This window comes from Nycticebus coucang, chromosome 10 (assembly GCF_027406575.1).
Source record: "Nycticebus coucang isolate mNycCou1 chromosome 10, mNycCou1.pri, whole genome shotgun sequence".
Classification (NCBI taxonomy): domain Eukaryota; kingdom Metazoa; phylum Chordata; class Mammalia; order Primates; family Lorisidae; genus Nycticebus; species Nycticebus coucang.
The window spans coordinates 120,689,620-120,716,918 of NC_069789.1; the positions used below are offsets into that span (position 1 = coordinate 120,689,620).

The window sequence follows — 27,299 nt, forward strand, 5'->3', positions numbered from 1 at the left end:
GCTCTATCACAAAACAAAACAGAGAAATAACCATATTTTGGAATTACCAGGGAATTTTACATAACTGATGTGCTAAGGGCTCCAGTGAAAAGGGCAGACAACATGCTTGAACAGATGGGACATTTCAGTGGAATTTAGTAGTCAAATGGGAAATCCTAGGAAGAAAATTTATCATAATGTTTTTGCTTTTATCAGAATGCTTTTGAAGGATAAATTAGCTCAACACAGCTGAGGAAAGTGTCAGAGAACTTGAATATAAGACAACTGAAATTAAAATAAAACAAACTAAAATACGGACAAGATATGACGAAAACAGAATAGGGGCGGCGCCTGTGGCTCAGTGAGTAGGGCGCCGGCCCCATATGCCGAGGGTGGCGGGTTCAAACCCAGCCGGCCAAACTGCAACAACAACAAAAAAAAAAGAAAACAGAGTAACAAGTGGACATTGTAGGGTCTAATATTTGCATAATTGGGGATCTGAGGTGCAGAAGACAGAGCAAATGGGAAGAAAAGACACTTAAAGAGATAATGGCTGAGAATTTTCCAAAAGTAATAAAATATCTCACCCAGATCCAAGAACTTCACAATACTGAAGCAGGATTTAACACACAAAACTAGGCACATTATTGACTAACAGCTCAAAATGGACAATGCTAAGTAAGTATTAGTGGCAAACAGAGAAAAAGAATACCTTACAAACAAGAAGCCGAGATGAGGAAAGCAGACTTCTTATCAGAAACCATTCAAGCCAGAAGACACTGGAGTTACATCTTTAACTTTTTTTTTTTTTTTTTTTTGAGACAGAGTCTCACTATGTAGCCCTTGGTATAGTGCAGTGGCATCACAGCTCACAGCAACCTCAAACTCAAACTCTTGGGCTTAACCGATTCTCTTGCCTCAGCCTCCCAGTAGCTAGGACTACAGGCACCTGCCACAACGCCCAGGTGTTTTGTTTTGTTTTGTTGTTATTGTCATTGTTGTTTAACAGGTCCTGGCCAGGTTCAGATCCACCAGCCCCAGTGCATGTGGCCAGCTCCCTAACTGAGCAACAGGCATCGAGCCACATCTTTAATATTTTGAATCAAAAGTGCTGCCAACCAAAAATTATAAGCCCAGCCAGGTGCAGTGGCTCATACCTATAATCCTAGCACTACTGGGAGCACTGGTACCACATGTGCTTATACTTAAGGCGGGTGGATCAACTAAGCTCAGGAGTTCCAGACCAGCCTGAGCAAAGAGAGACCCTGTGTCTAATAGAAATAGAAAAACTAGTCAGGTCTGTAGTTCCAGCTATTTGGGAGGCTGAGACAAGAGAATCACTTGAGCCCAAGCATTTTAACTTGCTGTGAGCTATGACATCATAGCACTCAACCCCAGGGTCACTGAGATTCTCAAAAAAAAAGAGAAAAGAAAAAAGAAAAAAGAAGCCCAGTGAAAAAAACTCTCAGAAAATATGCAAAACAAAGACGTTTTCAGGCGAAGAGAAGCTGGTAGACTTCACTACTAGCAGACTTGCACTAAAAGAAACATTAAGGGAATTTATACACACAGGAAGAATAGCATACCAAAAGTAGGTTATCAAAAGATGTGGCTCAAAGGAGTAGGAGTAGCCAGTGCCCCATATGCCGGAGGTGGTGGGTTCAAACCCAGCCCCGGCCAAAACCCACAAAAAAAAAAAAAAAAAAAAGCTATACCAAAAGAAATAAAGAACTGTGAAAATCATTAAGATGAAAGTAAATGCTAGTGGCTTGAGTTATTGATGGGAGTGGCAGATAGCTTACAGGAACTGGAGGTGCTGATTAAACCTGATCAACATGACAGCCTCCCAAAAAGCATCAAGACTTCGTGGCACAGCCCATGAGGGAAAAGCCAGGGCGGAGCTTAGCTGGGGTTGGTGAAGTCCTGGGCAAGAAGCTGGAAGAAAGGGGCTTTGACAAGGCATATGTGGTCCTTGCCCAGTTCCTGGTGCTCAAGAAAGATGAAGACCTCTTCTAGGAACCTCTGCAGAACACGTGTGGCACCAATGCTAAGCAATCCCGAGATTGCTTTGGACGCCTCCAACAGTGGTGTGACACCTTCTCGTGATGCTCTCTGGGGATCCCTCAGTCTCCAGCTCCAGCATTCAGTCTCCAGAATTTGCAGCTGAGAGGGGACTCCTTCCCTGTCCTCTACAAAGGAAAAGATTGCTATTGTTGTGGTCATCTCTGATGTACTCCAGGGTCTTTTGGGAGTTTTCTTCCCTTACCATTTCAACTTTTTTGGAATTCTTGCTCTCTCTTCTCTTTCCCCTACAAGTTTCATGGTAGCAGTCAGCTTTCCTGAGTGGATTCCTGCTCCCTTCCCTGATCTTCACTTTTAACCTCTAGTCTGTTTGATGCCATTTGGCTCCATTTTTGGCAAAACAGTCACTGTCATTTGTAAAGTTTTTTAGATTGATCGAGTCAGTTGCCTTCATAACTGGAATTAAAAGATGAAAGTAAATACAAAATCATTTTTATTTCAATCACTCTAAAATACAATTCACTAAAGCGAACATAGGACTGAGGTTTTATGAGTTTATAACATACATGAAAGATGTTTTGTAACAATACCACAAACAGGGCAGACAGAAATTGGAAATACACTGTTGTATTCTGTGCATGAATTGGCATAATGTTATTTGAAGACAGATTGAAAAGTTATAGGTATTGATATATATTTTAAGCCCTAGGGAAACTATTTAAAATGTTTTGAAGTGGTACATCTCATAAACCAATAGTGGAGATAAAATAGAGTGAGAGGCCTTCCAGTTCCAAACTGGCAGCATAGAAGCAAGCTGGCTTCACCACCCCCCTCCCAAAATATATATATATACAGCACCAAGACTGTCACCAGCAATAACCAACTGAGAACGCCAATATAAAATGGACACAGTTCCCAGGACCACAGAGAAGTAAAAAATCTCCAAGCAGATGGTAAGAGAATTGGACTTCCAGATCTGCAATGCTCTTCCCTTCTGGTGCCTGCAGAAAATCCCCACATACACACACACTCATGGGTTCTACCCTGAAAAATGTGAGATCCAGGTAGACAACCAGCTTCCTCACCATCTTGGGTACCCAAGAGTCTTGTCTCTGCCTCAACTCAAAGGAGCAGTGGAGCATCAGGCGTAACTGAAGAGAGAAATATTCCTAAGGACAGTCAGAGACAAACGGGGAAAGTGGGACTATCATCCCCAGTCCTGGAAACTGCTTTGCAAGTTGGCCAAAGGAGATGCCAAGTCAGAGAGGCTGTTAAGCATCACACTGTAGGTGGTTTGTTCCACAGGTCCCTTGGGCACAAACGACTAGCCAGTCTTATCACACTACCAGGATTTCCCCTTTGGGTTCTCCTCCATTCACCATGGGCAGCAGTGCTCTGATTGTCTACAAGAACCAAGGCAAACCTGGGTTTTGGGTGCCATTTAGCACCAAAAAATAGGCAGAAACCTAACCAGGAAGAAAAGTGAAAGAAAACAATAGGTAAATTACAAAGAATCTCTAAGACAACATGTGAAACAAAAACCAAAATGGCCAGAGAAGACTGGAATAAATAACTAATATTTCAATACAAAGACATAGATGTGTAGCCACAAGAAACATCTAACAGGGAATTATGACCTCCTCCCAAAGACAAAGCAAAGAACCAGTAACTGAGCCTAACAAGATGGCAATATGTGAACTCTGACCAAGAATTCAAAATTCCAATTTTAAGGAAACTCAGCAATTTCCAAAATAAAACAGAGCAGTAATTCAGAAATGTATCAGAGAAATTTAAAATAAAATCAAACAGAAATCTTGGAACTGAAAAGGCTAAAATGACAATAAAGCATTTAGAATATTATATAAACTTAGTTGAAAAAGCAGTGGCAGGAGAAGATTGGGAAGATTGGAGAGATTGACTCCAATTTCAAAAGATGTTCTACTGACTCTGCTTCAAAAGTCAATTGACGGGACAAACTTCACTGTTGCCTTAAGAAATTGCCTGCTTGGCGCTTGTGGCTTAAGTGGCTAAGGCGCCAGCCACATACACCTGAGCTGGCAGGTTCGAATCCAGCCCAGGCCCACCAAACAACGATGGCTGCAACCAAAAAATAGCCAGGTGCTGTAACAGGCACCTGTAATCCCAGCTACTTGGGAGGCAGAGGCAGGAGAATCGCTTGAGCCCAGGAGTTGGAGGTTGCTGTGAGCTGTGATGCCACAGCTCTTTACCCAGGGTGACAGCTTGAAGCTGTCTCAAAAAAAAAAAAAAATTTTTGCCACTTCTTCAGCAACAATCACCCTGATCAGGTCAATAGCCATCAATACTGAGACAAGACCCTCTATCAGCAAAAACATTAAGGTTCACTGAAGGCTCAGATGATGGTTAGCATTTTTTAGCAATTAAGTACCTTTTAATGAAGGTATCACTTTGTTTCATTAGATATAATGCTATCACATATTTAATAGACTACTGCATAGTGTAAATATAACTTTTATATGCACCAGGAAACCAAAAACTTCATGTGCCTTACTTTATTGAAATATTCGCTTTATTTCAGTAGTCTGGATCTGAACTTGCAATATCTCTGATGTATGCTTGTATTAAAACTTTCCCTATCCTGACGTTGTAACTACATATTATTAAAATAGTATAATAGCTACCTATTACTAAGTGGTGTAATGACTTCTGAACCAACTACCCAAAGTTAGGTCAAATTTCAAAATTTAAGGGCACAGACCTTTCAAGATTTCCCTCATTCCAAGCTGCAAATTAGCATCCCAATGCTACCCTCACTTCTGATCACTAATCCCTCAGGTTTGATACTTCACTAGAACTCAGAGAACTCAGGAAAGCACTAAATTTATTAATTATATTTTTGAGACAGAGTCTGCCCTGGTCTGTTGTGGTGTCCTAGCTCATAGCAACCTCAAACTCTTAGGCTCAGGTGATCCCGTGCCTCAGCCCCCTGGTAGCTGGGATTATAGGCACCCACCACAACACCAGATTAGTTTCTCTATTTCTCGTAGATATGGGGTCTAGCTTTTGCTCAGGCTGATTTCTATCTTCTAAGCTCATGTAATCCACCCACCTTGGCCTCCCAGCATGCTAGTATAACCCACATTTTATTTTATTATTATTTTTTATTTCAGGTTAATGTGAGGGCACCAACAACTAGGTTACAATGTGTACATTTTGAAATCCACATTAAAAAATTTAGGGCGGCGCCTGTGGCTCAGTGAGTAGGGCGCCGGCCCCATATGCCGAGGGTGGTGGGTTCAAACCCAGCCCCGGCCAAACTGCAACAAAAAAATAGCCGGGCGTTGTGGCGGGCGCCTGTAGTCCCAGCTGCTTGGGAGGCTGAGGCAAGAGAATCGCGTAAGCCCAAGAGTTAGAGATTGCTGTGAGCCGTGTGACGCCATGGCACTCTACCTGAGAGCGATACAGCATGACTCTGTCTCTACAAAAAAAAAAAAAAAAAAAATTTAAGTTCAGGCTCGGTGCCTGTGGCTCCAGCGGCTTAAGGCGCCAGCCACATACACCTGAGCTGGGGGGTTCAAATCCAGCCCAGGCCCACCAAACAATGACGGTTGCAACCAAAAAATAGCAGGTGCTGTGGTGGGTGCCTGTGGTCCCAGCTGCCTGGAAGGCAGGGGCAGGAAAATCGCTTGAGTGCAGGAGTTGGAGGTTGCTGTAAGCTGTGATGCCACAGCACTCTACCCAGGGCAACGGCTTGAGACTCTGTCTCAGGGAAAAAAAAGATTTAAGTTCAGGGCTTGGTGCCCATAGTACAGTGGTTACCGTGCCACCCACATACACTGAACATGGTGGGTTCAAGCCCCACCCTGGCCAACTAAACAACAATGACAACTGCAACAAGAAAATAGCCAGGCATTGTGGCATAGTAGCTGTAGTCCCAGCTACTTCGGAGGCTGAGACAAGAGAATCACTTAAGCCCAAGAATGGAGGTTGTTATGAGCTGTGACACCATGGCACTCTAACAAGGGCGACAAAGTGAGACTCTGTTTCAAAAAAAAAAAAAAAATTAAGTTCAATAGCTGGGCAAGGTGGTTCATACCTGCTATCCTAGCACTTTGGGAGGTCAAAGCTGGAGGACAGTTTAAGGTGGCAAGTTCTAGATTAGCCTGGGCAATATAGTGAGACCCTATCTCTACAAAAAACAATTTAAAAAATGAACCTGGTGTGGTTTGGTAGTATGCACCTGTTTTCCTAGCTACTTGTAGGCTGAGGCTGGAGGATGGCTTGAGCCCAGTTTGAGATTGCAGTGACCTTTGCTTGGGACAGCAAGCCCTGTCTCAAAAATAGAGAAACAGGGTGGCACCTGTAGCTCAGTGGGTAGGGTACCAGCCATATACATCGAGGCTGGTGGGTTCAAACCCAGCCCAGGCCACCTAAAACAACAATGACAACTGCAACAACAACAAAAATAGCTGGGCATTGTACCAGGCACCTGTAGTCCCAGGTACTTGGGAGGCTGAGGCAAGAGAATGGCTTGAGCCCAAGAGTTTGAGCTTGCCCTGAGATGTGATACCACAGTAATTTACCCAGGGTGACAACGTGAGACTCCGTCTCAAAAAAAAAGAGAAATAAAGAAAAAGAGAGAGAAAGGGAGAGAAGGGAGGGAGGAAGGAAGGAAGTTCGTTCAAGGTATTTCTCTGGCCTAATCAATGTTTGTATAGCATTTTATTTATTGATTGATTGATTGATTGATTTATGTTTGGCCGGGGCTGGGTTCCAACCCACCACCTCCAGTATATGGGGCCAGTGCCCTACTCCTTTGAGCCACAGGCGCCCCCCTGTATAGCCTTTTTGTGGGTTTTTACCATATTGGAATGAATAGCTCATTCCACAAAACACTGCCAAGAGCCCTTACATGCCTTATGGAATAAAGGTGAACACTTTACTCCCTTCTCTCCTCCCATTCCACCCTCAAGACATGCACAGCTTGGACACTAAAGACTGGAAAATTTCCTCCCTCTCCACCTGCAATAGTTTCTACACCAACGTGTAGAAACCATCTTCATCAGCATGCCTTATTCCAGGATATTCCTGCCCAAGCAAACTGCTTGAACGATCATTACAGGAACTTCTATAACGGCCCATTGACTGTTCAATCTCTTCCAAGGATCAACGGATTGAACCTTATGATTCCTTGCCTCAAAAATCCATGTTATCCATGTTATTTCTATCAGTCCTTGACTGTAGTATCATGATCATTACTCAACCCTGATCAGGTCCCCTGCCTTGAAAGACCCACTCGCCTTAAACCTAACTTCCAATTTTCAATACATTCCAGCCTTGTCTTGACTCTTTGTCGAAGTATTGTTCTCCCTTACTGCGATATAAACTGGTTTTTGGTTTTACAACAGGTTGAATTGGTGATATTTGGGGAGCTGGCACTCCATACAAGTTTGAGATACAAAGTTCCTCACGTTCCGTGTCCACCGCAGCTCAGTCTAAGTCATTTTGACGGTTCCATTTTTAGCTTAGCCTTTTGCTTCCCCTAAAACTTTTGGTTTTTAACTTATCTTAACAAGACAAGCTTTGTCTTTCTCCTATATATTTTTTCTTATGAGCTTTTAAAAGTGAATAAAACAAAAAGGAATCTACCAGTTACAGCACAGAACTCACTCACTCCGAACCTTTCGTTGTACAGAAAAAGTCCGCCTGCGCCAGGCGCCATCCTTCGGGCCTTCTGGGAAATGTAGTCCAGGAGGCGCGAGAACGCGCAGGCGCTTCCGCTTAGGGATTCTGGGAAGTGAAGTTTAGTAACTGCGTGCAGGCGGAGGCACTTCCGCTCCAGGAAGGCGAGGTCGGATCCGGAATTGCTCCCGCGGCGGTGAGTCAGTCCCGGGTCCCAGCGACCTCCTCGAGCCTCTTGTCCTGGGCGTGGGGCCAGCAGTGACCTGGTACTTGGGTTGGGTTGAGAGGCTGCGGCCGCAGGTGGAGGGCGGGGCTGGGAAGCGGCGGGAGTTCGCGTCCCTTGGGCGGAACCTGCCGGGTTGGGGGCAGGCTTGCATCGAGCTTGGAGTTTGAGGGGCTCTCGCGCTCTCCCGTGCCCCGACTCTCCTCCCAGACATACCAGCCAGTTCTCTCTCCCCTTTGCTGCAAAATGTTGGGCAAGTTACTTAATCTCTCCTTGTCTTAGTTTCCTCACGGCCGTAAAGGGTTAATGCGTTTCCGATGTTCTTGTGATCAAATGAGATTAGAAGGACAGAGCGCTTAGAAACAGTATCCCGGGCGGCGCCTGTGGCTCAGTCGGTAAGGCGCCGGCCCCATATACCGAGGGTGGCGGGTTCAAACCCGGCCCCGGCCAAACTGCAACCAAAAAATAGCCGGGCGTTGTGGCGGGTGCCTGTAGTCCCAGCTACTCGGGAGGCTGAGGCAAGAGAATCGCCTTAAGCCCAGGAGTTGGAGGTTGCTGTGAGCTGTGTGAGGCCACGGCACTCTACCGAGGGCCATAAAGTGAGACTGTCTCTACAAAAAAAAAAAAAAAAAGAAAAGAAACAGTATCCCATACGTAGCAAATTGTTGGATGCTACCGTTAATTCTGTGGTGGTACTTAACACAGGCGCCTATTGTTTGGAAGGTTGTCGGAGCCCGGGATGAGGTCAGAACTCCAGCTGCAGAATGACTGTCCTTTCTCCATCTTTGCCCCATGTGGGGCTGTACCTGTATTCCTGGACTTTTCTAGCTTAGAAAGTAAGTAGAAATGCCAGAATTCGAAGCCAAGCATTTTGGCTGCATTCCATTATACTGCCTATCTGTCTCTCATTCCTGTAATACACAGGTTTGGAAGGAAGAATCAGGGAGCTGCAAGAAATATTTGGGTTAAGACTGTTTTACCGATATTTCATGAACAAAAGGAATTGGCCCGAGGGTCCACTGTTAGCTGGGATCCAGCTCCTATTCTCACCCAGCTGTGTGCAGCTTTGTCTGCCTATGAAAAGGACTTCTCTTTCTGTTCTCATGAATTGCCATTTGGACTAATGGCATTCCTAGCCTAACTCATGATGTCTTTTCCTCCCCCAGTTTCACCTTCCCAGAACTCTGCCTTTTCCCTGAAGGAAGAGGAGAAAAATGACCAAGTTCCAGGTGAGTTTGGTTTGCCTTTTTGCTCGTTAAAATGACATCTCATTTCACAAAGACTGGACGTGTTTTTCTCTTGCTTGTGAAAAAAAGAAAACAAGGGCATTTGAAAAATTGTTATATGCCAGGTTCTTACCTTTTACTTCCAAATAATATTAATAGTATTAAAATTATATCTTGGCCGGGTGAGGTGGCTCACACCTGTAATCCTAGCACTCTGGGAGGCCGAGGCAGGTGGATTACCTGAGCTCAAAGACCAGCCTGAACAAGAGCAAGACCCCATCTATAAAAAAAAAATAGCTGGGTGTTGTGGTGGGTGCCTATAGTCCCAGCTACTCTGGAGGCTGAAACAAGAGAATCTCTTGAGCCCAAGAATTTGAGGTTGCCGTGAGCTGTGACACCAGGGCACTCTACCAGAGGCAACAAGTAAGCTTTGTCTCAAAAAAAAGAAAAATTATATATTAAAAATGGAAAACAACTCCCACATTCTAAGCATGTTTACATATCATTTTTCCAGAGTCTTTTTCATTTGTATTCAGTTATACATTCATAATCATACTTTAGGTATAATTTTGCAATGTTAAAATTTAATCCTATATCACCTACTTTTTTTTTCTTTCTTTTTTTTTTTTCTTTGAGACGAGTCTTACTCTGTCACCTTGGGTAGAGTGCTGTGGCATCATAGCTTACAGCAAGCTCAAATTCTTGGGCTCAAGCAATCCTCTTGCCTCAGCCTCCTGTGTAGCTGAGACTACAGGCACCCCCACAATGCCAATTATTTATAGATACTGGGTACTCAACTTTTGTTCAGGCTAGTCTCGAACTCCTGAGCTAAGGCAATCCACCCACCTTGGTCTTCCAGAGTGCTAGGATTACAGATGTGAGCCACAGTGCCTGGCCTTCACATAAATTGTTAAATAGTTTCCCATAGTTTTTACCTAATTTTATTTTTTCTAATTCTCCATATTTATGTGGTATATGAATTTTGCCATTTAAAGACATTGGCAATAACTGCGTTCTTTTTTTTGTTTAAGACAGAATCTCACTATGTCACCCTGGGTAGAGTGCTACAATGTCACAGCTTACAGCAACCTCAAATTCCTGGGCTTAAGTGATTCTCTTGCCTCAGCCTCCCAAGTAGCTGGGGCTACAGACACCCACCACAATGCCAGACTATTTTTTTATTGCAGTTGTCATTGTTTAGCTGGCTCAGGTGGGGTTCAAACCTGCTAGCCTGGGTGTAACTGACTGGCGCCCTACCCACGGAGCTATGGGCACCGCCAAGGTGCATATTTTTTAACAATGCAATTACTACTTCTTGGAATTTGTCGTAAGGAAATAACCTGACAAATTGGCTAAGATCTATGTAAAACTGTGTATTTTGCAGCATTATTTATAATTTTAAAATTTAAAACTATTGAATTATGCATTATTTAGAATAATTAAATACCTTTTTTTTTTTTTGTAGAGACAGAGTCTCACTGTACCGCCCTCGGGTAGAGTGCCATGGCGTCACACGGCTCACAGCAACCTCTAACTCTTGGGCTTACGCGATTCTCTTACCTCAGCCTCCCAAGCAGCTGGGACTACAGGCGCCCGCCACAACGCCCAGCTATTTTTTTGTTGCAGTTTGGCCAGGGCTGGGTTTGAACCCGCCACCCTCAGCATATGGGGCCGGCACCCTACTCACTGAGCCACAGGCACTGCCCACTTTTTTTTTTTTTTTTTTTTTACAGTTTTTGCCTGGGGCTGGGTTTGAGCCTGCCACCTCTGGCATATGGGGCCGGCGTCCTGCACCTTTGAGCCACAGGCGCCGCCTATTTTATTTTATTTTTATTTTTATTTATTTATTTATTTTGAGACAGAGCCTCAAGCTGTCACCCTAGGTAGAGTGCGTGGCAACACAGCTCACAGCAACCTCCAACTCCTGGGCTCAAGCAAGTCTCCTGCCTCTGCCTTACAAGTAGGTGGGACTACAGGCGCCTGCCACATTGCCCGGCTATTTTTTGGTTGCAGCTGTCATTATTGTTGGGTGGGCCTGGGCTGATTCGAACCCGCCAGCTCAGGTGTATGTGGCTGGCGCCTTAGCCACTTGAGCCACAGGCGCCAAGCCTTAAATACATTTTAGATCATTACTTTTATGGAATACCATGCAGCCATGAATGGGATGAAATGGATGATGATAGTAATGGCTGATATTTATTGAATACTTACTATAACATCAGACACTGTCCTAATCTCTTACTTATTTAATTCCTTCAAGGACTCTATAATGTAGTTCCTATTATACAGATGTAGACATTGAGGTACTGAAAAATTAGGAAACTTGTCCAAGGTCACAGAACTAGAAATGGACAGAGGCTTGAAGTGTGAAAGCAGTCTCCAGGGCCTGTTCTCTTTTTTTTTTTTTTTTTTTTTTGTGGTTTTTGGCCGGGGCTGGGTTTGAACCTGCCACCTCTGGCATATGGGACCGGTGCCCTACTCCTTGAGCCACAGGCGCCACCCCAGGACCTGTTCTCTTAACCTTGGCTCTCAGTGCTGCTGCAATTGACAGATAAAGCATGTTCTTGAGAACATGGAGAATAAAGTGCCCCAGAGTTTTAATGAAGGCCTGTTGAATTGGCCGGCACTGATAAAGTAGTGGTACTACGCAGGAAGAGAAGGAGATAGGCACTGCCAAACGTTATTGAGAACAAGTTAACATTTTTAATGAAATCTGGCTTTGTCAAGTTGTAAAATGTGCATACACCATGATTTAACAATGGCAGTTCTAGGGACTTAAATATATAAAGGGCACCGTGTTATATGTACTAGATATTTTTCTTTTTTCTTTTCCTTTTTTCCAGTAGTTTTTTTGGTTTGATTATGAAGAGGGAAGAATAGGAGCTCTACTAAAAGAGTGGTTCAGGCGCCAGTGGCCATTGGGTATGAGATTGAGGTTACGTGTGCTCGATGTTGTAGGAGGCAGTGACATTCAAGGATGTAGCTGTGGCCTTCACCGAGGAAGAGCTGGGGCTGTTGGACTCTGCCCAGAGGAAGCTGTACCGAGAAGTGATGCTGGAGAACTTCAGGAACCTGGTCTCAGTGGGTGAGGACAGGTGCCCCCTGTAATTTGGCAGCCTTTCTCAACCCCTGTGCATTTTAAGATGTTTTGTAGCATCCCTGGCCTCTGCCCACTTGTTCAAGGGTTTGGGACTTCTCAGAGACCAGAGTTTTCCCATTCCTTTGGAGCATAGAGAAAAGATATTTCGGTTCTTTCTTCTATGGCAAATGTTTGTTATGTATGAATGAACTGTTGAGCTTGGCTGTTCTTAGCTCCTTATTTCATATACATATATCTTTTTTAAACTTGTGGGTCATGAAATTAATAAGTTTCATCAGCATTTTTGTAATAAAGTAAAATAGAGCAATAATATCAGAACTCTTTCGCCAGAAATGGTGAGCAATAACTGCAGCTACTTGCACAAAGGGACGTGATGAAAACAGACATCAATTAGAACAGGTCCTTTATTATTATTATTATTTTTATTCTTTGGCATTCATTGAGGGTACAAAGAATTAGGTAACACTGATTGCATTTGTTTTTGTTATTGTTGTTGTTGTTGTTGTATTTTTGCAGTTTTTGGCCGGGGCTGGGTTTGAACCCGCCACCTCCAGCATATGGGGCTAGTGCCCTACCCCTTTGAGCCACAGGCGCTGCCCTATTTGTTTGTTTTTTTGTAGAGACAGAGTTTCACCCTAGTGGCGTCACACAGCTCACAGCAACCTCCAGCTCCTGGGCTTAGGTGATTCTCTTGCCTCAGCCTCCTGAGTAGCAGGGACTACAGGTGCCCACCACAACACCCGGCTATTTTTTTGTTGCAGTTTGGCTGGGGATGGGCTCGAACCTGCCACCCTCCGTATATGGGGCTGGCGCCCTACTCACTGAGCCACAGGCACCACCTGCACTGATTGCATTTGTTAGATAATGTGTCTCTTATGATTGTGTCCCACCCACCCCCAAGAGGTGTCCCCCATCCCCCTCCCTACTTTCCTCTCCCTACTTGCTCATTCCCCTACCCTCCCCCTTGCACTAGCTCATCTACTGCCTTCATATTAGAATAGAGTACATCAGATTCTTGCCTCTCCATTCTTTTTTTTTTAGAGACAGAATCTCACTCTGTTGCTCTCGGTAGAGTGCTGTGGTGTCACAGCTCACAGCAACCTCCACCTCTTGGGCTTAGGTGATTCTCTTGCCTCAGCCTCCCGAGTAGCTGGGACTACAGGCGCCCACCACAATGCCCAGCTGTTTTTTGTTTCAGTTTGGCTGGGGCTGGGTTCAAACCCACCACCCTCGGTATATGGGGCTGGTGCCCTACCCACTGAGCCACAGGCGTCACCCTCCTTGCCATTCTTGTGATGCTTTACATCACAAGATGAATGTGTTTCGCCTCCATTCAGATTAATATAAAAGATATAAAGACTCCATCTTTTTTAGTGGCTGAATAGTATTCCATGGTGTACATATACCACAGCTTGTTAATCCATTCCTGGGTTGGTGGGCATTTAGGCTGTTTCCACATTTTGGCGATTGTAAATTGAGCTTTGATAAACAGTCTAGTGCAAATATCCTTATGATAAAAGGACTTTTTTTCTTCTGGGTAGATGACTAATAATGGCATCGCAGGATCAAATGGGAGGTCTAATTTGAGTTCTTTGAAGATTCTTCATACATCCTTCCAAAAAGGTTGTATTAGTTTGCAGTCTCACAAGCAGTGTAAAAGTGTTCCCTTCTCCACATCCACGCCAGTAGCTTTGAGACTTTATGATGTGGGCCATTCTCACAGGGGTTAGGTGATCTCTCAAGGTAGTTTTTTTTTTTTTTGAGACAGAGCCTCAAGCTGTCACCCTGGGTAGAGTGCTATGGCATCACAGCTCACAGAAACCTCCAACTCCTGGGCTCAAGCGATCCTCCTGCCTCCCCCTCCCAAATAGCTGGGATTATAGGCACGCGCCACAACGCCCAGCTGTTTGTTTTGTTTTGTTTTGGTTGTAACCTTCATTGTTTGGTGGGCCCAGGCTGGATTCGAACCTGCCAGCTCAGGTGTATGTGGCTGGCGCCTTAGCTGCTTGAGCCACAGGCACTGAGCCAGTCTCAGGATTTGATTTGCATTTCTCTGATGATTAGGGACGATGAGCATTTTTTCATATGTTTGTTAGCCATTCTTCTGTCTTTTTTAGAGAACAAAGGTTCGATTCATGACTCTTACCCTGTGGTATATGGGGTTGTTGATTGTTTTTTTGTTTTTGAGACAGAGTCTCAAGCTGTTGCCCTAGGTAGAGTGCCGTGGCATTGTAGCTCACAGCAACCTCCAACTAGGACTCAAGTGATCCTCTTGGCTCAGTTTTTCTATTTTTAGTAGAAATGCAGTCTTGCTTTTGCTTAGGCTGGTCTCAAAGTCCTGAGCTCAAGCATTCTACCCGCCTTGGACTGCCAGAGTGCTAGGATTATAAGCATGAGCTATGGAGCCTGGCCACGGTGGGTCTTTGTGTTGATTAATTTGAGTTCTTTTTTTTTAAGAGATAGAGTCTCACTTTATCGCCCACGGTGGAGAGCCGTGGTGTCACACAGCTCACAGCACCCTCCAGTTTCAGGCTTAGGCGATTCTCTTGCCTCAGCCTTCTGAGCAGCTGGGACTACAGGTGCCCGCCACAACACCCGGCTATTTTTTGTTGCAGTTTGGCCGGGGCTGGGTTTGAACCCGCCACCCTCGGTATATGGATCTGGCGCCCTATTCACTGAGCCACAGGTGCTGCCTGATTAATTTGAGTTCTGTGTAGAGCCTAGTTATCAAGCTTTTGTCCAGTTCATAATATGCAAATATCTTTTCCCATTCTGAAGGTTGTCTGTCTGTTTTGGTGATTGTTTCCTTAGCTGTGCAGAAGCTTTTCAGTTTAGTTAAATCCCATTTGATTATTTTTGTTGTTGCAATTGCCACGGAAGTCTTCTTCATAAAAATCTTTCCCCGTACCAAGAACAGGTCCTTTTGTTTTTTGGGTTTTTTTTAGACAGAGTCTCACTTTGTTTCCCTTGATAGAGTGCCTGGGTGTCATAGCTCCCAGCAACAATCTTCTTGCCGCAGGTTTTCATTTTTAGTAGAGACGGGGTCTCACTCTTGCTTAGGCTGATCTTGAACTCATGAGCTTAAGCAGTCTACCAGCCTCAGCCCCCAGAGTCCTAGGATTACAGGCATGAGGCACTGCGCCCAGCCTTTGAGATCAGGTCCTTTAATCTTTTCTTTCAATAGCTTATATAAAATAGTAGTATAGGTCTAGTGATAGTAAATGTATTTCTTACAGTGTGTCATAATAAAAAATGTTCGATAAATACTGCATGGGAGGGCAGGGAAAAGCTTTACATTATGGGATTAGAATGAAATCTTTTGGTACTCTTTGCCTTTAATATTTCCACTTATTGATCTTGTCATAGGATATCAGTCCTTCAAACCTGATATGATATCCCAATTGGAGAGAGAAGAAAAGCTTTGGATGAAGGAGATCCAAACCCAAATGGGTAGACATTCAGGTGAGAACTGGGCAGCAGGAGTCGTTGTAGATAACAGTCCAGTTATTCTGCCTGTATTCTGGATCATCTCTTCTCCACCCAGTAACCAGAGAGACCTTTTGAAAACATCTGTCAAATCATGTCACTTGTCTACTTCAGACCTTCCACTAGGTTCCCATTTCATTCAGAGTAAAATCCAATGTATTTAGGGGCTTGTAAGTCCATCTAAAGTTTGTCCATTCATCTTGCTTTACCAATCTCTATTTTTCTCTCTTGATTTCCTACTTCCCAGTGTCTCTGCTAGGCTCACTTTTTCCTCGGATCTGACAATTACTATGCATTAGAGTCTTTCACTTTCTTTTCTCTGGCTGGAATGATGTTATCCAATAAACGTCCAAGCTCTTTTCTTACTTCCTTCACATCTTTGCTCAGAATTCATTTCATGAGAGGTCTTCCCTGACCAACCTGTTTAAAACACCATATTCCCAGCTGGGTACCTGTGGCTTAAGCCACTAAGGTGCCAGCCACATATACCTGAGCTGGCAGGTTCGAATCCAGCCCAGGCCCGCCAAATAACAATGACAGCTGCAACCAAAAAAATAGCTGGGCATTGTGGCAAGCGCCTGTAGTCCCAGCTACTTGGGAGGCGGAGGCAGGAGAATCACTTGAGCCCAGGAGTTGGAGGTTGCTGTGAGCTGTGATGCCACAGCAGTCTACCCAGGGTGACAGCTTGAGACTCTGTCTCAAAAAAAAAAAAAAAAACAAAACAACATATTCCCTTCACTCTCCATGTCTTTAACTTGCTTTAATTTCTTTTTCTGCAGTTTTTGGCCAGGGCTGGGTTTGAACCCGCCACCTCTGGCATATGGGGCCAGCGCCCTACCCCTTTGAGCACAGGCACCGCCCAACTTGCTTTAATTTCTAAGCACTATACACACCAGACTTACCAGCAAATATGTATAAATGTATATATATATATATATATATATTTTTTTTTTTTTTTTTTTTTAGAGACAGAGTCTCACTTTATTGCCTTTGGTAGAGTGCCATGGCATCACAGCTCACAGCAACCTCCAGCTCCTGGGCTTAAGCAGTTCTCTTGCCTCAGCCTCCCAACTAGCTGGGACTACAGGTGCCTGCCTGAACACCTGGCTGTTTTTTCATTGCAGTTTGGCCATGACCAGGTTCAAACCCACCACCCTCAGTATATGGGGCCAGTGCCCTACCCACTGAGCAACAGGCTCCACCCTATATTTAACTGTGGTAAAATATACATAACAAAAGCTTTAATGTTATAATCATTTTTGAGTATATGGTGGCATTAAGTATTTTCACATTATTTTGCAACCATCACCACCATTCATCTGCAGAACTTTTTCGTTGAATTCTGTACATGTTAAACAATTTCATTCTCCTCTCTAGCCCCTATTAACCAGTGTTCTACTTTCTACCTCTGTGAATTTGGCTATTCCAGGTACTTCATATAAGTGGAATCATATAATATTTTCACTTTGTATTGGGTTTATTTCATTTATCACGTTATCTTCAATGTTGATCCATGTTGTAGCATGTGTCAGAATTTTCTTCTTTTTTTCATGCTGAATAATCTTTCACTACAGTACAGTCGACACTTGAACAACACAAGGTTGGGGATGCTGACCTTCCATCGCAGTCAAAAATCCTAGTACAACTTTTGATTCCCCCCAAAATTAACTGTTGGTAAGCAGCTGTTGACTTGAAGCCTTACCAATAACACAGTTAACACATATTTTGTATATTACATGTGTTATGTTCTGTATTCTTACAATAAAGTGAGATAGAGAAAAGATATTATTAAGGAAATTATGAGGAGAAAACATACATACTATTAAGTAGAAGTAGATCATCATAAAAATCTTTATTTTCTTCACATTGAGTAGGCTGAGAAGATGGAAGAGAAGGGGTTGGTCTTGCTGTCTTAGGTGGCAGAGGCTGAAGAAAATCCTCAGATAAGTGGACACATGGTTCAGATCTGTATTGTTCAGGGGTCAACTGCATATACCACATTTTCTTTATCTGTTCATATGTTGATAGACGTTTACTCTTGGGGTATTATGAGTAATGGTGCTGTGCATATTAGTATACAGATAATCTGTAGAAGTCCTTAATTTCACTTATTTTAGGTGGAAACTCAGAAGTAGAATTGCTAGATCATATAGTAATTTTGTGTTTAATTTTTGAGGAACAGCCACGTTGTTTTCCACAATAGTTGCATCATTTTACGTTCCCACTGCAGTATACAAGGGTTTCAATTTCTACACATTATTGTTAACACTTGTTATTTTCAGGGTTTTTTGGTAATACCCGTTCTAATGGGTTTGCAGTGGTATCTCATTATGGTTTTAATTTGCATTTTTCTAATGGTTAAGCACCTTGTCCTATGCTTTTTGGTTGGTTGTATATCTTCTTTGAAGAAATGTCTATTTAAGTCCTTTGCGCATTTTTGAATCAGAGATTGTTTTCTTGTTGAGTTTTGGAATTCCTTATATATTTTGGATATTAATCCCTTATCAGATAAGGGATCTTCTCTCCCATTTTGTTTGTTGCCTTTTTTACTCTGTTGATAGTGTCTCTTTTTTTTTTTTTTTGAGATAGAGCCTCAAGCTGTCACCCTGGGTAGAGTGCTGTGGCATCACAGCTCACAGCAATCTCCAACTTCTGGGCTTAAGCGAGTCTCTTGCCTCAGCCTCCCAAGTAGCTGGGACTACAGGTGCCCGACGCAGTGCTGGGCTATTTTTTGGTTGTAGTTGTCCCTGTTGTTGGCAGGCCCAGGCTGGATTTGAACCCACCAGCTCAGATGTATGTGACTGGCGCCTTAGCCACTTGAGCTACAGGTGCCGAGCCAATAGTGCCTTTTGATCCATAAAAGTTTTTAATTTTCATGAAATCTAACTTGTGGTTTTTTTCTTTTGTTTCTTATGTTTTTGTTGTCATACTCAAGAAGTCTTTACCAAATTCAGTGTTAGGAAGCCTTTACCATATGGTTTATTTTGGGAATTGTACAGTTTTAACTCTTAAATGTAAGTCTTTTATGAATTTTGAGTTGATTTTTGCATACAGTGTAAGATAAGGGTCCAGTTTCATTTTTTGCACATGAATACCTTGTTTTTCCAACACTATTTGTTGAAAAGACAATCCTTTCCCCATTGACTGGCTGGTACCCTTGTCAAAATCATTTGCAGGGTTTTTATTTCTGGGCTTTCTAGTCTATTCTATTGGTCTATATGTCTTTTTTTTTTGTTTTTTTTAAGTAGAGACAGAGTTTCACTTTATTGCCCTCGGTAGAGTGTCGTGGCATCACACAGCTCACAGCAACCTCAAATTCTTGGGCTTAAACGATTCTCTTGCCTCAGCCTCCCAAGTAGCTGGGATAATAGGCACCTGCCACAATGCCCCACTATGATGTTGTTGTTGTTGTTGTTGCAGTTGTCATTGTTTTAGCTGGCCAGGCCAGGTTCGAACCTGCCATCTTTGGTGTATGTGGCCAGCGCCCTACCCACTGAGCTACAGGTGCCACCAAGTGTTTTATTCTTTTTGATGCTATTATAAATGGAATTGTTTCCTTAATTTCCTTTTAGATTGTTCATTGTTAGCATGTAGAAATGCAACTGATTTTTGTGTATAGATTTTGTGTACTGCAACTTTGCTAAATTTGTCTATTGGTTCTTAACAGATTTTTTTGGAGGGGGTGAAATCTTTAGGGTTTTCTACATACAAGATCATGTCATTTGCAAATAGGTAATTTTACTTTTCCTTTCCCAGTTTGTTTTTTTTCTTGCCTAATTGCTCTGGCTAGGTCTTAACAGTAAGTAGTGCTGAAAACAGGCATCCCTGCCTTGTTCTGATACTAGAAGAAAAGTTTTGTCTTTTATCCTTGGTTATAATGTTTGCTGTGGGCTTTCATATATGGTCTTTATTATATTGAGGTAGTTTTCATCAATTCCTGGTTTGTTGATTGTATTTTATCATCCCAGGATGTTAAAAATCCTGGGATGCGCCTGTGGCTTAAAGAAGTAGGGTGCCGGCCCCATATACCAGAGGTAACAGGTTCAAACCCGGCCCCAGCCAAAAAAAAAAAAAAAAATTATGTCTTTATATATCATGTACCCTTAATATAGATTTATAATTATTTTATATGTTTTTGTCTTTAAAATTGGATAACAGTATTAAAAGTGAAGTTAGGAACACAAATTAGATAATACAGGGCGGTGCCTGTGGCTCAGTGACTAGGGCGCCGGCCCCATATGCCGAGGGTGGCGGGTTCAAACCCAGCCCCGGCCAAACTGCACCAAAAAATAGCCGGGCGTTGTGGTGGACGCCTGTAGTTCCAGCTGCTTGGGAGGCTGAGGCAAGAGAATCGCATAAGCCCAAGAGTTAGAGGTTGCTGTGAGCCGTGTGACATCAGGGCACTCTACCCGAGGGCAGTACAGTGAGACTCTGTCTCTACAAAAAAAAAAATTAGGTAATACAAATTTTTATATTTGTTCATAGATTCACCTGTAGTCAAAACCTTTATATTTTCATATGGCTTCAAGTTACTATGTAATGAAAGTCCTTTAATTTCAATTTGAAAAACTCCCTTTAGCATTTCTTGTAGGACAGGTCTAGCACTAATGAACTCTCTTAGGTTTTGTGTATTTGGGAATGTCTCAGTTTCACTTACATTTGTATATTTCACTCACAGTTTTGCTTCATATAGTATTCTCAGTTGACAGATTTAGAGGCATTTTTTTTGTTTGTTTTCAGCATTTTTTTTTTTTTTTTTCTAGAGACAGAGTCCCACTTTATGGCCCTCGGTAGAGTGCCGTGGCCTCACACAGCTCACAGCAACCTCCAACTCCTGGGCTTAAGCGATTCTCTTGCCTCAGCCTCCCAAGTAGCTGGGACTACAGGCGCCCGCCACAATGCCCAGCTAGTTTTCAGCATTTTTTTTTTTGGCCAGGGCTGGGTTTGAACCCGCAACCTCCAGCATATGGGGCTGGTGCCCTACCCTTTGAGCCACAGGCACCGCCCTAGTTTTCGGCATTTTGAATATATCATCCCATTGCCATCTAGCCTGCAAGGTTTCTGCTAGAGAGAGCCACTGATAATATTATTAAGGATCTCTTGTATGTGATGAGTTGCCTTTGTCTTGCTTTCATGAGTCACTCTTTGTCTTTGAACAGTTTGATTTTAATGTGTTTCAGTGTGGGTCTCTTTGGATTAATTCTAAGTGGAATTCACTGAGCTTCTCATATTTGTGTATCCATTTCTTTCCTCAAATTTTTTGAGTTTCATCCATTATGTTTTCATTTAGCTCTCTTCCTGTTTCTCTCTTCTTCTGAAACTCCTATTTGTACAATTGTTTGTTTCATGATTAGCCATGAGTCTAAGCTCTGTTCACTTTTCTTCATTCTTTTTGATACTTTCAAATGATTGTCTTCAAGTTCGCTGATTCTAATACAGTTTTTACTTGCAGTAGTTTTCAATTCTGTTACTATATTTTTCAGCCTCAGAATTTCTCTTTTGTTCCTCTTTAATAGTTTCTGTCTTTGCACATCATTCTCCTGATTTAATTTAAAGGTCTGACCGTATTTTCCTGTAGCTCCTTGAGCATAACTAATATAGTTGTATGAAAATCTTTGGTAAGTCAGTCAGAGGCTTGTGCCTCTTTAGGTTTGATTTCTAAAGATTTATTTTGTTCCTTTGAATAGATTCTATTTCTCTATTCCTTTGTATGCCTTGTGTCTTTTGTTGAAAATCAAGCATTTGAAAAGACCTCTCCAATCTTTGTAGACTATCCTTTCCAAAGAAGACTTTAACTAATTAGGAGAGCATGTTCTAAGCCATGGGATCTGTTGGGGTGAGGGTTTAAGGTCTTTTCTGAGCATGTATCTTGCCTGAACATGTGTGTATGTGTCTGTTCTACACACATGAATGCTTTTAAAGATCTTAATTTTCCAAAGAGTCTTACCCTGGCTTTTTGGGATTTTATGTGTTCTATTATATTTCTACACACATAATCACTTCTCTAGGCCTTTGGAAGTCTGTAGTGTCCTTGCAGATTTCATGAGCTGTGCCCACTGATGCATTCCATTGCTTTTTCTCATCTTGGCTCTGAGTCAAGAAGACAGACTAGTTTCTCATACAACCCCCAGACAGGTTAGCATATTGCAAATAGAGTCTAGTCTACTCTGTTCGTTCTGGTGGAGGTTATTGAAAGCTAGGCCACTGCTTACTTGATTCATGTCATGCCACAAGAAAAAAATACAAAAACATTGAAAAGTAGGTCTATAATAAAAGAAAAGTAGCTGTGTATACTAGAGAATGGAGAAAAGCACACCTACAGGCCCAGCAAGACACATGCTCAGAAAAAGACCTGAGAAGAACTTAAACCCTCACCAGTTTTGGCTAATACCAAATTTTCTACTATTTTTTGTTTGTTTGCTCGTTTGTTTTGTCATGAAAATTTTTTAATTTATTTTAAATTTTCTTCCGTTTTAGATATGGCCTTTTTTTTTTTTTTTAGCGAGAGTGAGTCTTACTTTGTTGCCCTTAGAGTGCCTTGGCATCATAACTCACAGTAACCTCACACTCTTAGGCTCAAGCGATTCTCTTGCCTCAGCCTCCCAAGTAGCTGGAACTATAGGTGCCTGTCACAATGCCTGGCTATTTTTAGAGACAGGGTCTTGCTCTTGCTCAGGCTGGTCTCGAACCCGTAAACTCAGGCAATCCATCTGCCTTGGCCTCCCATAGTGCTAGGATTACAGGCGTGAGCCACCCCACCTGGCACCTTTTTCAGAGTCCTTGTAAATTTATTTTACCCAGTCTGTAGTTTTTTAATGTTTCCATGGGGAAATGAGAGCTTAGAGCAGGCGTCCTCAAACTTTTTAAACAGGGGGCCAGTTCACTGTCCCTCAGACCATTGGAGGGCCGGACTATAGTTTAAAAAAAAAAAAACATATGAACAAATTCCTATGCACACTGCACATATCTTATTTTGAAGTAAAAAACCAAAATGGGAACAAATACAATCACACCACCTCATGTGGCCCATTGGCTGCTGTTTGAGGACCCCTGGCTTAGAGCCTCTTAGTTCACTACCTTGCTGATGTCAGTCTCTCTGTCCTTAATTCCTTTTCTCTCTTCTTTCAGGGGATAGGAATCAAAATGAGGTGGAGACTCTTCATGAAGCAGGATTAAAGTGCCTTTCACTGGGAGAGTTTTCATGCTGGCAAATCAAGAGACACGTTGTGAGCAAATTAACCAAAAGTCAAAACTCCATGATAAATATTCAAGGAAAGAGTTCTCAGTTCCCCAGGCAATATGATTCCTCCTGTCAAGTGGGAGCAGGAGAATCTATTCAGACTTCTGTGGATGACATCTGTCTAGTGAACCTTACCAGAGATCATTCTAATATCACTGAAAATCAAGAATTTCCAACTGAGAAAGTTCAGAATTCTTGGAGTAAAATATGTCTGAATGAGACACAGAATTATCAAAGAATCTATAAGCAGACTCAGATGAAAAACAAATTATGTATTTTTGCTCCATGTGTTGACATTTTCAGTTGCATTTCACACCACCATGATGATATGGTGCACAAAGGAGATCAAGCTCTTAGCAGCAGGGATTATAGCAAAGATATCCTAAATGTGTCACCTCTTACCCAGTGTAGTATTCACAAAAGACAGAAAACCTACCAAGGTAATGAATGTGAAAAAACCTTCAGTAATGGCTCTAATCTTGAACTTCACAAGCAGATACACTTGGGAAAGAAGTCCCCTACATGTAGTCTACATGAGAATGATACCAGTTACAGCTCAGGTATTCCTGTTCAACAGAGTGTTTGCACAGGAAAAAAACGCTATTGGTGTCATGAATGTGGGAAGGGTTTCAGTCAGAGCTCAAATTTGCAAACTCATCAGAGAGTCCACACAGGGGAAAAACCCTATACATGCCATGAATGTGGAAAGAGCTTTAATCAGAGCTCACATCTTTATGCTCATTTGCCTATTCACACAGGAGAGAAACCATACAGATGTGACAGTTGTGGGAAGGGCTTTAGTCGCAGCACAGATCTTAACATTCATTGCAGAGTTCACACTGGAGAGAAACCTTATAAATGTGAGGTATGTGGGAAAGGCTTTACTCAGAGATCACATCTTCAGGCCCATGAAAGAATCCACACTGGAGAGAAACCATATAAGTGTGGGGATTGTGGTAAACGCTTTAGTTGTAGTTCAAATCTTCATACCCATCAGAGAGTGCACACTGAAGAAAAACCATACAAATGTGATGAATGTGGTAAGTGTTTTAGTTTGAGCTTTAATCTTCATAGTCATCAGCGAGTCCACACAGGAGAAAAACCGTACAAATGTGAAGAGTGTGGTAAGGGTTTTAGTTCAGCCTCAAGTTTTCAGAGCCATCAACGGGTCCATACAGGAGAGAAACCATTTCAATGTAATGTGTGTGGTAAAGGCTTCAGTCAGAGTTCATATTTTCAAGCCCATCAGAGAGTGCACACTGGAGAGAAACCATACAAATGCGAAGTGTGTGGGAAGCGCTTTAATTGGAGCTTGAATCTTCACAATCATCAGAGAGTACACACAGGAGAGAAACCCTATAAATGTGAGGAATGTGGTAAGGGTTTCAGTCAGGCCTCAAATCTTCAAGCTCATCAGAGTGTTCACACTGGGGAAAAACCTTTCAAATGTGATGCATGTCAGAAGCGATTCAGTCAGGCCTCACATCTTCAAGCCCATCAGAGAGTCCATACTGGAGAGAAACCATATAAATGTGATACGTGTGGTAAGGCCTTCAGCCAAAGGTCAAACCTTCAAGTCCATCAGATTATTCACACTGGAGAGAAACCATTTAAATGTGAGGAGTGTGGGAAAGAATTTAGTTGGAGTGCTGGTCTTAGTGCTCATCAGAGGGTCCATACAGGAGAGAAACCCTATACATGTCAGCAGTGCGGGAAGGGCTTTAGTCAGGCCTCACATTTTCACACACACCAGAGAGTCCACACTGGAGAGAGGCCTTACATATGTGATGTCTGCTGTAAGGGCTTCAGTCAGAGATCACATCTTGTCTACCATCAGAGAGTCCACATTGGAGGGCATCTATAGTAGTATGAAGTGTAGTATACCTTTCATCTCCATTTGGAAGTCCAAGTTGATTATGGAAAGCTCCTTCAGAACTCAGAAGCTTCAAAGAATCTTCCCAGGAAGGCTCTAAAATGCTATATTTTAAGGACTCAGTTGGGGGATGAATTCTTTACAAATACCAGATTTCACAGATGAGAGAAAACTTTGTTCTATCAATATGGTTAGCATTTATACAAGAGTTCCAAAGCATCCCAATTACTGAGATGCAACACAGAAGAGTCTTACTGGAATCTACCCAATAGGACTTTAACGGAAGTATATACTTTAACAAAAGTATGTGATTGACAGATGAATTAATGTCAAGTGAAATGTAATCTCCGTGTAGGAAGATGTTTTTCACCTCTGTATATCTACCATGTAGAACTATGCTTGGCTTGTAATAGAGCCTAGCAATTATTGAAGAAAATGGATAAAATCCATATAATTAGGACAAATATTTGGAAATTGTAGTCAGTTCCTTATCCTAAATTTATATTAATTTATAAATCAAAAGGAATTCTGCAAGTAGCCTTAATAACAAACATTTCAGGAAACAAGTACATAAAATCATGTAGTACTGCCATCCACAGTGAATCAAGTTTGGAGGAAAGACAGGAATGGCTGCCATCCATCCTTCAGCCTCAGTTCTCTGTACAGTGTTATCAATTGTGTACAATATAATTTTTAGTATCATTAGTTTATACATGGTGGATTGAAAAATACTGTTTTATGAATAATGACACTGCAAGTTATGCAGTTGGAATTTTCGAACCCTGATATATTAAGGTAGAGTTTTACTGTAACTCAAAGTATTAAAAGAAATTACTAGTGACAAAAGGTTTCTTAGTAAACTTGGATTGCTAATAATTGGTTTCTTACTGTTTTCATGCAGGCTTAGGTTAATTGCTTTGTTCTCTGTAGTCCTTCCATCAAGACTTCTTTAAAAAGAGCTTTGGCAGATTTCAAGCACATTTTGTCATTCTTCTCCCTAAAATGGGGGTGGGAGAAGAAATTTGTTGAGTTTTGATTAAAGTATTAAATGTAATGATTTAGATGGATTGCCATACACTGTGCAATATTCTGTGTTGAGCATTCTGTGCTCAACAGTTTCTTCTGGTATGTGTGAACAACATAAGGTTTTTTGGAGACTGGCTGGTGAAAAATATCAAGATACCCTTGGGCCTGGCAGTCCTAGCACTGGAAGTTTTGCTTAGCATATTATAACAAAAGAGAACAATTTTATAATAGGATATTTATACTAAATTTTTAAAAAAGAAAAATGTCAGTAAAATGTTTAAAATGTATCTTGATGTGTTCTTTTATGGCCACTAAAATGATAGAGATCTATAATGACAGGGAAAGTACTCTAATTTTTCATGAGAAAAGTAGGCTTGAGCTTTCCTAATATCCAATTAAAGTCTATATATCTAAAGACGTGATTAGAGGCATTGAGACAATGTATATGTGTATTTTCATTAATATGCTAACAATGCGTTTACTCTGGCAGGGAGGACTGGGATAATTGTTACTTTTTCAAAAAAATGATTTACAGTGACTATTAGCAGTTTTACCAAAGCAGTAAAACTGAAAACTATGCATAAATGAAGAACCCTTAGGTCTGAATCTTAATTGCTTTATCTCATATGATACGTAAACCTGGGTGATGGATGTACATAAAAGTATGTCTGTTGTTGCATTGTTGGTAATAGCAATCTAACTTTCATCAGTTAGATTGTCAAAATATTTTGTGGCTTATCCAAATAATGAATTACTATGCAGAATGAAATAAGATAAATTTATAATTATTGAATTAGCAGATACCCAGAATCTGGATACCCACTTTGGAAAAGTGGGCAGAGATAGAATTGTGTATGACTGAGTATATTGTGTGTGTGATACGTATGTGCGCATGTGATCTTGTTACTTTTCTTTTTTTAAGACAGTCTCACTCTGTCAACCTGGGTAGCGTGCCATGGCATCACCATAGCTCATACAACCTCAAATTCTTGGGCTCAAGGGATCCTCTTGCCTCAGCCTCCTGAGTAGCTGGGACTACAGGTTCCCACCACAACACTGGGCTGGTTTTTCTATTTTTAGTACACATGGGAAGGGGGGGTGGTCTCACTCTTGCTCAGGCTAGTTTCTAACTCTTAAACTCAAGTAATCCACCTGCCTCAGCCTCCCAGAGTGCTAGGATTACAGGTGTGAGCCACTGCCCCCAACCTGACCTTGTTACCTTTAAGGGCACCAGCCACATATGCGGGGGCTGGCAGGTTCAAACCCAACCTGGGCCTGCCAAATAACGACACCTACAACAACAACAACAAAAATAGCTGGGCATTATGACAGGCACCTGTAGTCCCAGGTACTTGGGAGGCTGAGGCAAGAGAACTGATTAAAGCCCACCAAGAGTTTGAGGATTCTGTGAGCTGTGATTCTATGGCACTCTACCAAGGGCATAATGAAACTCTGTCTCAAAA

General features: G+C 42.2%; 1 protein-coding gene and 1 long non-coding RNA gene across 4 annotated transcripts; one reads left to right on the forward strand and one right to left on the reverse strand.

Annotated features, from left to right (window-relative positions):
• Positions 1-1,781: 1,781 nt before the first annotated feature.
• Positions 1,782-7,712, reverse strand: LOC128596647 (uncharacterized). Its single transcript, XR_008383119.1, has 3 exons — positions 7,662-7,712; positions 2,246-2,457; positions 1,782-2,168 (listed from the first exon to the last, which is right to left on the reverse strand). It is a non-coding gene; the product is annotated as an uncharacterized LOC128596647 (long non-coding RNA).
• Positions 7,713-7,803: 91 nt separating this feature from the next.
• Positions 7,804-25,785, forward strand: ZNF235 (zinc finger protein 235). Of its 3 annotated transcripts, none has more exons than XM_053606232.1 (5): positions 7,804-7,858; positions 9,052-9,114; positions 12,070-12,196; positions 15,578-15,673; positions 22,826-25,785. In XM_053606232.1, the coding sequence occupies exons 2-5, from the start codon at positions 9,100-9,102 to the stop codon at positions 24,799-24,801; spliced, it is 2,214 nt and encodes a 737-aa protein (XP_053462207.1). In that variant the 5' UTR covers positions 7,804-7,858; positions 9,052-9,099; the 3' UTR covers positions 24,802-25,785. The 3 variants fall into 3 exon arrangements, with proteins under 3 accessions (XP_053462207.1, XP_053462208.1, XP_053462209.1); XM_053606233.1 differs by having other exon boundaries at positions 7,857-7,928; XM_053606234.1 differs by lacking the exon at positions 7,804-7,858 and adding an exon at positions 7,981-8,721.
• The last annotated feature ends 1,514 nt before the right edge of the window (positions 25,786-27,299 follow it).